The following is a 12909-nucleotide window of genomic DNA, read 5'->3' on the forward strand; positions in this document are numbered from 1 at the left end:
ATTTCATGACCTGTTAACGTTGACAACACTAAATAGAAATCCATATTTAATTGCAAGTAAAGAGCCGAGAAGGCCGAGAAGCACCTAGAAGCTCTATAAACAGAAACGCCGAAAGAGAATGCGCCACGATCAATACAGCACAGCGTGTCGACCAATCAGATACGGAATCTAGAAACTTCAAGAGCCAATGGGATCGTAGCATTATACTGACAAGTAGAACAGCTGAGAAGCTTCTGGAACCAAACAGCTATCTTTATATACGCGGCGCGCGGCAGTCTGCTCAGTTTGAATCAGACGTCAGAGTTATTCTGAGTGCTCGAAGCGAGTTTGCAAGTGCGTGATCTTACGCTCTGTTTATTACAAGTGTTTCGATTTTGTAATTGTGTTATCTACTAGTTACTCAATATGCCAGGGAAAATGCCAGCTATTGGAATCGACTTGGGAACGACCTACTCTTGTGTGGGAGTTTGGCAGCAGGGGAAAGTGGAGATAATCGCCAACGACCAAGGGAACAGGACGACACCCAGCTACGTCGCCTTCACCGACACCGAGAGGCTCATCGGGGACGCCGCCAAGAACCAGGTAGCAATGAACCCACAGAATACAGTTTTTGATGCCAAAAGATTAATTGGAAGGAAATTTGATGATCCAAAAATTCAAGCAGACATGAAACATTGGCCTTTTAAAGTAATCAGCGACTGTGGAAAACCAAAAATTCAAGTAGAATTTAAGGGAGAAAATAAGAAATTTGCTCCTGAAGAAATCAGCTCAATGGTATTAACTAAAATGAAGGAGACTGCCGAGGCCTATCTTGGCGGCCCTGTAAAGGATGCTGTTATTACCGTCCCCGCATATTTCAATGATTCACAGAGACAAGCAACCAAAGACGCTGGAGCAATTGCTGGTCTTAATGTTCTCAGGATTATCAATGAGCCTACAGCAGCTGCTCTTGCTTATGGACTTGATAAAAATCTCAAAGGTGAAAGGAATGTTTTAATTTTTGATCTTGGAGGCGGAACCTTTGATGTATCCATTTTGACAATTGATGAAGGCTCTCTGTTTGAAGTGAAGGCAACTGCTGGTGATACTCACTTAGGAGGTGAAGATTTTGACAACCGCCTTGTCAACCACTTGGCAGATGAGTTCAAGAGGAAGTTCCGCAAAGATCTGCGGTCTAACCCAAGAGCTCTCCGTAGATTGAGGACTGCGGCTGAGCGAGCCAAGCGAACCCTCTCATCTAGCACAGAGGCCAGCATTGAGATTGACGCTCTCTACGATGGAATTGACTTCTACACCAAAGTCTCCAGAGCCAGGTTTGAAGAACTCTGCTCAGACCTTTTCCGTAACACTCTTCAACCAGTAGAAAAAGCTCTGAATGATGCCAAAATGGACAAATCTTCTATTCACGATGTAGTCCTGGTGGGAGGGTCAACTCGAATTCCTAAAATTCAAAGTCTTCTACAGAACTTCTTTTCGGGTAAACAACTCAATCTGTCCATCAACCCAGATGAAGCTGTTGCCTATGGTGCAGCTGTCCAGGCTGCCATTTTGTCAGGAGATCAAAGCTCAGCGATCCAGGATGTTCTCCTTGTTGACGTCACTCCTCTCTCCCTTGGTATTGAGACAGCAGGAGGTGTTATGACAAAAATCATCGAGAGGAACTCGAGAATTCCTTGCAAGCAGACGCAGACTTTCAGCACCTATGCCGACAATCAGCCTGCTGTAACCATTCAGGTGTTTGAAGGTGAGCGAGCCATGACCAAAGATAACAACCTTTTGGGTACCTTTGATCTGACAGGAATTCCTCCTGCACCTCGTGGTGTACCAAAGATCGATGTCACCTTTGATCTTGATGCTAACGGTATCCTCAATGTCTCTGCCAAAGATAACAGTTCCGGAAAATCCAAGAACATCACCATCCAGAACAATAAAGGCCGACTATCCAAGGAGGAGATTGACCGGATGGTGAACGAGGCAGAGAAGTACAAGGAGGAAGACGACAAACAGCGGGAGAAGATTGCTGCGAGGAACCAGCTGGAGGGGTACACCTTTAATGTGAAGCAGGCATTGGATGAGGCAGGAGAGAAGTTGAGTGAAGAAGATAAGTCAGCTGCAAGGCGAGAGTGTGAAGAAACTTTGAGGTGGCTCGACAATAACAGTCTGGCGGAGAAGGATGAGTACGAACATCGGCTGCGGGAGCTACAGCAACAGTGTTCTCCTATAATGGCCAAACTCCATGGAGCAGGACAACCCCACTCTCGAGGACATCAGAGTAAAGACAGCAATGGACCAACAATTGAAGAGGTTGATTAAAATTAATGTTGAATAAATGTTTATTTAAGTTTCCTGTTTAAATTAAGTCTTTGTGATCTTAGTGTTAGGTATTATACATAAGTTGTAAATAGTGTATACATTTGTAAATATTTTTCTTAATCAATAAATTATAGTTTAATTTTTTTGCAACCTATGTTTACTTTTTTATGCCCTTTTAAACTAACTCAATACTTTCTAGCCAAGTAAACAAATATTTTATAACTTAATGTAAAAACAACTGGAAATGAAATGAAAAATGCCTTTATTGTAGAAGTGAAATTCGGACTGTGAAGCCCTCTCTACCTTTCAACCTTATAAATTAACAATAATCAAATACAGTCAATATGAACTTTAAACTAATGCAATTTTTCAAAAAAAAGCCTGTAATATCAAACAGAAAAGATGGAGTCCTACTACAAATAAATATAAAAAAATACTAATTGAAACATAGTTAAAACTTACAAATAGGTTTATTGTTCATAGAAGTCAAGCTCTTTACATCAAAAGTGAAGGCAAAGAAAAAACTCAGAGTCATTATTTGAGAATAGAACATTATTCAGGACTTCACTTTCTTTTAAATGTGTTGAATGCAGATAATGCAAATCATAATGAGTATAATAATTTATTTTAATATTTAATTGTCCACACATTTTACTTAGTGAATAATTACTAAGAATTAGTTACAACAGCTAATTATTACAATTTATTTTTTTAATAATGTAGTGTATCTTTTTTGTCCTTACATATTTAATTTCACAAAATAATGTAATTTCCCTTGATAAATTCAGTGACATGACATGTAACACTAGCCATTTTCCACAGGCCATTACATTATGTTATGTAGCCCTATTAAGTTCAGCGCTTTGTGTATCACAAATGATATAATACTCATTTTAAATAATGGGCCATGTGTATTATTTCTGATAAGTGTTCCTAGTTTCAGCTTCAAAAGAACAATATTTTAGCACTAATGCTTTAATCTGTATAGCCCAGTAGGGAATAGCTGAGCCAAAACTGGCCTGCTCCATTCTAAATAACGGCGGCGGGCAAAAAGAATTAAAAATATTTATTGCTTTATATATGCTATTTCACTTCGGTTTTAATCTAGTTTTTAAATAAAATATTTGTCTTAAAAATAGAAATAAGATAATGATTTCTTCACTAAGCATTTGGAATGTTGCCAAGACCACTTTAGGAACTCACCCATGGGAGAGATCAGTTCTAGAAATTAACTTAGAATAAGATTAGAGTTAAACCTGGAGTTAAATGTATGTTTAAAAGAAATTTCAGGAATATATAAACATTTAAAAAAAATGTTTATTTAAATTAAAAATCTATAAATTCAAAACCTAAATGTTTAATGTAAAAAATGTTGGTTTCATAAAGAAAGACATATTGTTTGTGTTTGTTTTATTCAGAAACGTTTCATTGTCTCATTATTACATTCTGATAAGCTAAGAAAATTTCTTCTTTCTTTTCTTAAGTTCAGGTACTTAACTGAACAAATTAAGTACCTGAACAATTGAAGATTATTAGCTGAAATGTTTGTAGTTTATTATTTACCAAAGCTTACTTCTAGTTCCAATACATATCTTGTTTGGTTATGTCCTCAGGTGTAATATATTATTTGACTTAATAATTATTATTTCATTAATCTTGGACCATCAACCAATTTATATGAGATTATTGGTTAATGTTCTGGGCTATGGAGGTTTTGCGTAAGTCCACTTAACTTAAAAAGTAGATATTATAATCGCGCACAACAATAAAATTTCTCTTGAGTTGTATTATTATACAACTACCATATGTTGGGAGGGGAGGGGAAGGGTTCATTCCATCATATGTTTTATTATGTCACAAGATGGAGCTCCTCCACATTATGCTCTTCTTGTGCGACAATGACTACATGCACACTATCCGACTACATGCACACTATCCGGATCACTGGATTGGTAGAAGAGGATCAATTGAGTGGCCAACAAGGTCTCCAGACTTATCACCCTTAGATTTTTTTAGAGGGGTCATTTGAAATCAGTGGTTTTTAAAAAACATCCCACTGGTGTCCAAGACTTGAAAAACAGGATCACTGCTGAGTGCAGATACTTAACCAGAGAAACTTTTTTAGGTTAGGCAAGAATTTGAAAGTAGGTTATTTTTTTCTTGAACAACAATGGCAACCAATTTGAACATTTTATTTGAAGTTTACAACCATATTCAGTGAGTAATTTTGTTTTTGTTAGCAGTAGTACAGTAGTTTGTAAACTAATAATTTTTATGTAAGAAATTACATTATTGGCTGCTGACACAAAACGGCTTGGCCGATTTCAATTTTTTTTAACCAAAATACAGCATTTTTTATGAGCTTCAAATTGAGGTGTCACATTTAAAGTTGCCATTTCAAAATTTTAACTTTGGGTACGGGGGGCATGGGGGTGAGCACCCCCATTTTGAAAATATTGTATTGTTTGTTCCCCTAATTAGTTAATCTATACACTCCCATTTACAGAATTTTGGTACTTGGGCTATACGAGTAAAGTCTTTTTTTTTTTTTTTTTTTTTTTTTTTTTTAACAGAGGGCCAGGTTTCCTAGGCTGGTAGTTGCCTCTCAGCCATCCGGCTTATTGTGCACCCTCTCCCAGGTTTAAGCTGTATCAAATCCCAGGCCTTTACAAAAACCATGAGATCTTCTGAACAATGCCTTCCTGTTCCAACCCCTCTTCCGTATGCATAAGAACACCTAGGGATCTTGAGCGTTTGCTCTGTAATGCCGGACATTCAAATATGACGTGCTTGGCTGTTTCGTCAGCCTCGCCACATTTCCTGCACAGTGTTTCCTGAACTGGAATACCTATTCTGTTCAGGTGACTTCGGAATATCCAATGACCTGTAATAAAACCAGTCACCTTTCTGATCTCCGTTCTACTCATTCTAAGGGCATCTGCTGCAATGTTCCTTGATGGTCCCTTGAGCATCCGCTTTGCCTGTACATTCCCCTCAGTGTTTCTCCAATGTTGTAGGTGTTTGTTAGCCATCCAACTTGGTAACTGATCTACGTGCTAAGTTATATGAGACCCCACACGTTGGTTCAGGACCGGTAAGAAGACGGTTGGCTCCCAAGTTAGCGCAACCGTCTGCCCCTTCATTTCCTGTGATTCCTCTATGTCCAGGCACCCAAGTTAGAATAACTTTATTGGTTTTCGCCAGCAATTTCAAGACCTTATGGGCATTCCCAGACTGCCTTCGAATTACAGTCATGGTTGGCCAAGGCCTGCAGAGCAGCCCTGCTGTCCGAGTTAATGTAGATGTTTTTGCCTTTGTAGCCCCTTTCCACATTAACTCTTGCACATTCTGCAAGGGCTTGTAACTTCAGCCTGAAAGACAGTTGCCAGTTTACCTAGGCTAAAGCTTAAGTTAACCCTCGGTCTGGCTCCCCAGACCCCTGCCCCAGTACCCTTCAGAGTCTTTGACCCGTCCGTGTACCAGGTTAGAGCCTTCTTCATGTAGTCAGGCTCACCTTTTGACCATTCCTTCTCTCAACAATGTTGACTTGAAATGGTTTTTCCCAGTCCGTAACCTTTGCCATTCTGTCAGACATCATTTCTAGAATATCCAGTTTGAGAATGTCAACGATCTTGGAGTGCTTACTAGCATGGTGATAATGCCAGTTCCCATTGCACTTCAGTCTGTAGGCAGCCATCCTAGCCTCTCCTATGACGAATATGTCTAGGGGTGGGAGGTTTAGCACTACTTCCATAGCAGCGGTTGGTGTTCCTTCATGGCACCCGTTGTCCCCAAGCATGCCAACCGCTGTACCTTTGACAGGTTTTTTGCGGCAGTCACCTGTTGGACTTTTGGCCACCATACCACTGAGCCATACACCATCATTGGCCTAATGACTCTGGTGTACAGCCAGTGTGACATGTCGGGTCTAAGCCCCCATGTGCATCCTACTGCACGTCTCACCATCATCAATGTAGTCTGAGATCGTCTGATTATGTATTCATATGACAATTCCAGGTGAGTTTATCATCCAGTTTGACACCTAGATATTTGAACTCCCTGCTTAACTGTATCTGCGCCCCCACATAGGACTGGCTGTGTGATTTCCAGTTTCCTTCTTCTTGTAAATGGTATCATGACGGTCTTCGAAGGATTTACTACAAGTCCTTCTTCGTCACACCATCGCTCCACAATGGCCAGTGCTCTCTGCATCATTTCCAGACACGTTTACCATATGCTTACCTCTTATGAGTATAACAACATCATCTGCATAGCCTTGAGCATACATACCCTGTTCATTCAGAGTCCAGAGTAAGTCATCCACAACTATGTTCCACAGGCTTGGTGATAATACACCTCCTTGTGGACATCCTCGCTGCGTTTTTGACCTCTCTTGTGATTCCGCACAGAGATGCCTGTGCTCTTCTGCTCTTAAGCATGTTACTTATCCACCTAACAACAGTTTTTTTCCTCCGTACCCCTGGATGTAAGCTTAGACACTATAGAGTGAGTACTCGTATTATCAAAAGCTCCTTCTATGTCCAGGAACACTGCTAAAGCTATTTCCTTTTGTTCAATAGCTTGCTCAATCTTGCCAACCAGACAGTGTAGGGCTGTTTCACAAGATTTACCTTTCTGATAGGCATGTTGATTTGGATGTAAGGGACGATTGATGAGGACTGTGTCCCTTAAATGCCTATCCAGAACCTTCTCCATGGTCTTGACAAAGAAGGATGTTAGGCTTAATTGGTCTATAAGCCTTTGCAAACCTCATAGGAGGGTTTGCCTGGCTTCGGGATAAATATAACCCAAGAGGTCCTCCAAGATGAGGGTATGACTCCTGTCGCTAGACTAGTTTTCTAAACAGTCGTAGGAGCAGGGGTATCACCAAGTCCCCACTCTCCTGCAGTAAAGCGGGAAAAATGCCATCGGTACCTGGTGATTTGAACGGCTTAAAAGACTCCAAGGCCCGTTTTATCCCTAAGTAGTTGATGACAGTCTTTACACAGTTCCAGTCCACCTTAGACGAGCTATCTCTAGGTTCTCGCCGCCATTCACTAACAACTGTTTCACTGGTTTGAAACGATCCTGGGAAGTGTGTATTCAGTAAACACTGAAGAGTCTCCTCAGGATCCTTGGTGTGAGTCCCATCTTCCCTAAGTATAGTACCCACCGCATTTGTGGGGCTTCGAGCTAGGACTTTTTGGAGTTTTGCGCATCAGGAGCCTTATCAATACTCTGACAGAATTCTCTCCACGAGTTTCTCTTAGCTCTTCTCACCTCTTTATTGTACTTCTGTTAGAGCAGCAGAGTACCTATCCCAGTTCCCTGCACGTTTGCATGTATTATATGCTCTGCGAAGGTTTTTCCTCAAGGTTTCCAGCCCCTGGTTCCACCAACATGCTTTTTTCCTTGAGTTTTTTCTCAATCACGGGGCAGGCTTTGTGGTACGATTCTATCATGGCGTTTTTCAAAGAGTTCGCATGTCCTCGACACCCTTGCCCCTGATACCCATTTTCCCTTACTAGATTGTTTTTTTAGCTCTGCATTGAAAGCTACCCAATCTGTTTTCTTTGGGTTTCTATAGGTCTCCTTTATTTTATACGACCTCATGTCAAAGGAGATATACTTATGATCTGAAGCAGATGCTTCATCAAGCACACTCCAGTTTAAAACTTTAGTTGCAATAAAGTTGCTAGTCAGAGTTATATCTAAGACCTCTTCTCTTACCCCTGTACCTCTTCTTTGTACTAAAGTAGGTTTACAGCCTTGATTCATAATAACTAAGTTAGATTCTACTATGAAATTCCAAGAGGCACTCACCCCGATTGTTGATGTTGCTGCTCCCCCAAGCGGTGTGTGGTGGGCATTCGCGTCACAACCGACAATCAGGTGCCTCCGCGTAAGGGTTCCGAACTCCACAAACCGCCTCATCTCCGCAGTTGGCGGTGGTTCTGGAGAATCGTATGGGAGGTAAACTGATGCAAACAGGATTCTGATGTTGCCATCACCTGTCTGCAAGTGAACCTCTGTCACGGCTGTGTCTCTAGAACACATTTGTGCCATTTTTAGTGATTTGATTTTGTTACTGACATATTATACCATGCTCTAGGGTTGTTACTGCCAGAATCATATATCAAATTACCTTTAGCGGTGCTCATCCCCATCACACGGCTGCCAATGGTCCATGGTTCTTGGATCAGGACCACGCCTATGTCGTCAGCCAGGATCTTCTGGCAGAGTGTTGCCGTAGCTGCTCTGCTGTGGTGTAAGTTTATCTGGAGCACCGCTGTCATCCACTATTGATCATTACCTCCCTGCAGCTTGAAGGTGATCCTGTCACTGCCCAAAAATGGGCGCATCGCCAGAGTCTTCAGCTTCTTCAGGGAGTCTTCGTCCACATGAAGGACCAGGAATTCGCCGTTGGTACTAGATTTCCCTCCAACAGCAGTCATTGATCCGTGTCAAGGTCATTCTGGTTTTTTGAGGGCTTCGAACAGCTCTTGCTTGCTGTCCACCTCGATGTCCTTAGGGATAAAAGTGGATACTTTAAACATCCTTACCAGACTTTTAGCTGGGGCCCCATTTTCAGCTGAACCCCTTCGAAAGGACTCAGCTCCTGGACCTGCTTCTCTAGCCACACCTTTGTTTCTGTGTTAACACAGCCGACCACTATCGCTCCACCTTCAACATGACAGCTGGACATCCTAACGTTTTTGCCCTTAAAGGCGCGTTTGCCCAGCACTTTTCTTCAGGTTGTTGGCTTCTTCCGTCGATAGCTTCACTTCTGGGTGTTCGAGCCGGACAATAGCCAGCTTCTCCACAGAGATCCTTTCGGCATATGTTTCGGGTGTCTTCTTAGTGACACCTCCATCATGCCCCTTCCTTCTTTCTCCCCTCCCTTTGCTTGTTCTTCAGGTGTCAGCTGCGATCGCTGCCTCTTCACACCTGAATAGCTTGGGGTTTGTTGTTTTTGGGCTGGTGCGGAATGAGTTTTCCCTTGCTCTGAGGCCCCAACAACAACCAAGTTCCCTTTTTGAGGAACCGGCTTCGTTGTTTGGTTTCATCAGAGCTCGGTTTTTTCTCTTCCCACCTCTTCTGCCTTTCTTTCCGGGGGATTATCGGCTCACCTCTAGCGATAGCCTCTTCTATCCTCCGCTTTCGTAGTTCGCCCTCTCGAGAGCCGCTTCTTTTTTGGCTCTTCCGGCCGAACTTCGCCTTCTGACAAGAAGTCTGTCTTCCTCCATTGGGGTCATCTCAGACACTCTTAGTTGTTTCAATCGGTAGCTCTTCTGGTTGAGTTTCGCTTACCTCTTGAGTTTCAGTTTTTGGTTTTGTTTTGGTTTGGTTCATTCTCCATTCTGATCCCACGAGAACCGGGTTTTTGCGGTCCATCTTCCAGTGACCCGATTAGGAAGATAAGGGCAATTACGACTGGTGTCCCCTGGTTCCCAGAAGGCTCCGTTGTAGACACTGAATATACCCCCAGTGCCACGAGACTCTCAGCACGGGTCGCATAACACCTTAGTCTGGGGTTGTTGGTAAAGTAGGGGTGGGACCATCAGGAAAGGAAGGGATAGGTAGCTACTCTCAATTTCAGGGCCAAAACTAAGAGGGGGAAAAGGTTTTCTACCCTTGTCACTGGAATAGTGACAAGGGAAGGTGGCTTCCTCCCCTTGCCCTGCCACTCCCTTAGAAGTTGCAGCACAAGACGAGGATGGTACATCACCCACGATCCCATCTGGGACAGTGCTGATGCCGATGAGGATGCCATTCCCCCACGGGTGAGTAAGTCTTTTAATACGAGTTTGAAGTTTTTAAATGAACACCCTTTATGTTAAAATGTCTAAGGAGCATAGTGGAAGTTTGAATTTTTAACAATATTTTGTTGTAAAGTACTTTTATAGTTTTTCGGTCAAAATTTTTTGTTTATATAAAATAAAAAAAAGAATCATAATTTTTACATTGTACTTTTAATTGTGTACACCAAAGGAAATTTTATTGCATTCCTATGCAATTCATCTTTAGTTTCTCTTAGATGTTATAAAAACAGTGTCATTATTTGAAACAAGATAAGTGCTGCTTCAAAGCTTCATCATGAGTAATATACGAGTATATATAAGAATAATTAATGGTGAACTAAAATTCTTTTTTTGAACATTAATTTTATTTCATACACGTGTTTCAGTATAAACCATCTTCAGTGTGTACATTAACCTCTACATTGTACATTTATTGTACCTCTCAGTACAAGCATATATGTCATCCGAAGAATAAAATGGATTGCAGGACTAGCAGCAGCCAAAACAGCTTATTTTGCATTAGTAGAATCTTATATCCATTATGGTCTACTAGTCAGGGGAGGAACCTCAACACACAATATCAACCGGATTCTCCTTCTACAGAAGAAGGTTGTCAAAGCATTGGCGAACCTTAAACCACGTCAAACCTGTCGTCAGGCATTCCAAGACCTAGAGATCATGACAGTTGTATCTCTTTATATACAAGAAAGTATCCTCTATGTGGACAAACTTACACCACCAAAAAACAGAGACACTCGTCATGGCTCAAGATATAACTTGCCAGTCCATCGCACCACCCTATCAGAGAAAAAAAAACCATCTTATGCCGGCTGCAGATTTCAAAACCATCTACCTGCATTCATGAAGGACTTCACTGGAGATTGGCTAAGACGAGAATTGAAGAAATGGCTAGTGAGAAGACCATTCTACAGCATAAGCGAATTCTTCAAAAACAACGGAGAACCCCTACAATCTGACTAAAGCTGAAATGATTTCTGTTTATTGACAATATTGTAATTCTTGATGAATGTACAATAAAAATATTTTGACTTTGACTCTAACTATATTACACTTAAGATTAGTGTACACACTGAAGATGGTTTATACCGAAACACGTGTATGAAATAAAATTAATGTTCAAAAAAAGAGTTTTAGTTCACCATTAATTATTCTAACATAAAGATAACCCTATCATGTGGAGTAATAACACAATACATACATATATATACACAGTACCGCATTTCCCTATAGGCCCACTAGGCCCAGGCCTAGGGCGCAAAATTTTAGGGGGCGCATAAATTTTAATACACAAAAGAAAAAAGTTGCGGCGGCGGGTGGTGTTGGCGCTCGGCGGGGCGGGTGGCCAAGGTCAACTAGGTTCGGGGTGCGACGTTGACTCATTCATTGGTTCATTGCTTTTATTTATTCAAAAACACTCCTCATATATACAGGGTGTATATTATGTCTGGAAACACCCAAATATATCCTTTAATAATTTAAATATAAATTTGAAACCTCTTACAATCGTGATAGAGATTGGGCATCTACTTTTTGGAACAATGTTTTGTTATGTCACACCAACGGGGGACGTCCTGCCGAGGTATCGTGAATATTCTTAATGGAAGCCTATACCTTGTGATACATAATTTTAAAGGTAATAGCTTACTGAATTGAATGCCACAAACCGCATCTCAAGGGAATTATTCTATCAGAAAATAGAGCATTTTTAGTATTGAAAAATTTACTGATGCTCAACAATGTAATTTTAACATGGTTCTTGCCACAAAATGTGTTACACTAATTTTTTAGCATTTTTTTAAATGTTCAATTAAATAAAACAAAAATTTCATTTTTAAGCTGGTTCTATTAGCACAAAATTTGCCAGTTTTTATTACAGTACAATTATGGAAATACTTATGTTATTGATTTCCTTATTACAAATAAAAAATAATGTATGCTGTTAGAAAAGTCTTACAACAAACGTTTTACCTGCATTTGGTGTCAAAGCAATTGTTTCGAACTGTGTGTTCCTTCTACGGGTTTGACAATGAGCCAATCTTGTGTAAAATGATTCGACAGAGTTGCCTAACATTTCTTCAGTTATCACAAAGCAATCTCCTCTATAATCCTGTTTCTTAGGTCTTCCAAATTATGAGGCTTTCTTCTATAAACATTGGATTTTAAATGACCCCATAGGAAATAATCGATTGGTGACAAATCCGGAGATCTTGGAGGCCATTCGATTTCTCCTCTTCGGCCAATCCATTTATGAGGAAACCTTAAATCCAAATACTCTCTTACCTGTCTCCCATAATGGGGTGTGAGCACCATCCTGCTGAAACCATACATTATCAAAGTATTCTCCTGATTGCAATTTGAATAGCTGGGATTATTTCATTTTGGAGCATATTGTAGTAAAGTTCGGCATTTAAAATTTCCATTGATGAAAAAGGGTCCAACAATTTTGTTACCTAAAATTCCACACCATACGTTCAGTTTTTTGTGGTTGCTGTGAATGGGACTCATTAATCCAATGTGGCTTTTCACTAGCCCAGTAACGGCAATTGTGCCTGTTAACATTGCCATTTAGGAAAAACGTTGCCTCATCAGAAAATAGTATAGGTTGGTCAGAAAATCTCTATTGTCATCACATTTGCGCATCGCAAGTTCACAAAACTCAACTCTTCTGTCGTAATCATCCTCACGTTAACTGTTGGACTAAATGAACTTTAAATGGTTTGTATTTATTAATTTTCAAAATCTTACTCACAGACATAGGGTGCATATCATGTTG

General features: G+C 40.7%; 1 protein-coding gene across 1 annotated transcript; it reads left to right on the forward strand.

Annotated features, from left to right (window-relative positions):
- The first annotated feature begins 278 nt into the window (after window positions 1-278).
- On the forward strand, window positions 279-2463 carry LOC124373799 (heat shock protein 70 A1-like). Its single transcript, XM_046832134.1, has one exon. It carries the CDS (start codon window positions 406-408, stop codon window positions 2311-2313), a length of 1908 nt encoding a protein of 635 aa, XP_046688090.1. The 5' UTR covers window positions 279-405; the 3' UTR covers window positions 2314-2463.
- Window positions 2464-12909: the final 10446 nt, after the last annotated feature.

The sequence above is a fragment of the Homalodisca vitripennis genome, unplaced genomic scaffold (assembly GCF_021130785.1).
Source record: "Homalodisca vitripennis isolate AUS2020 unplaced genomic scaffold, UT_GWSS_2.1 ScUCBcl_6422;HRSCAF=13631, whole genome shotgun sequence".
In the NCBI taxonomy this organism is placed as follows: domain Eukaryota; kingdom Metazoa; phylum Arthropoda; class Insecta; order Hemiptera; family Cicadellidae; genus Homalodisca; species Homalodisca vitripennis.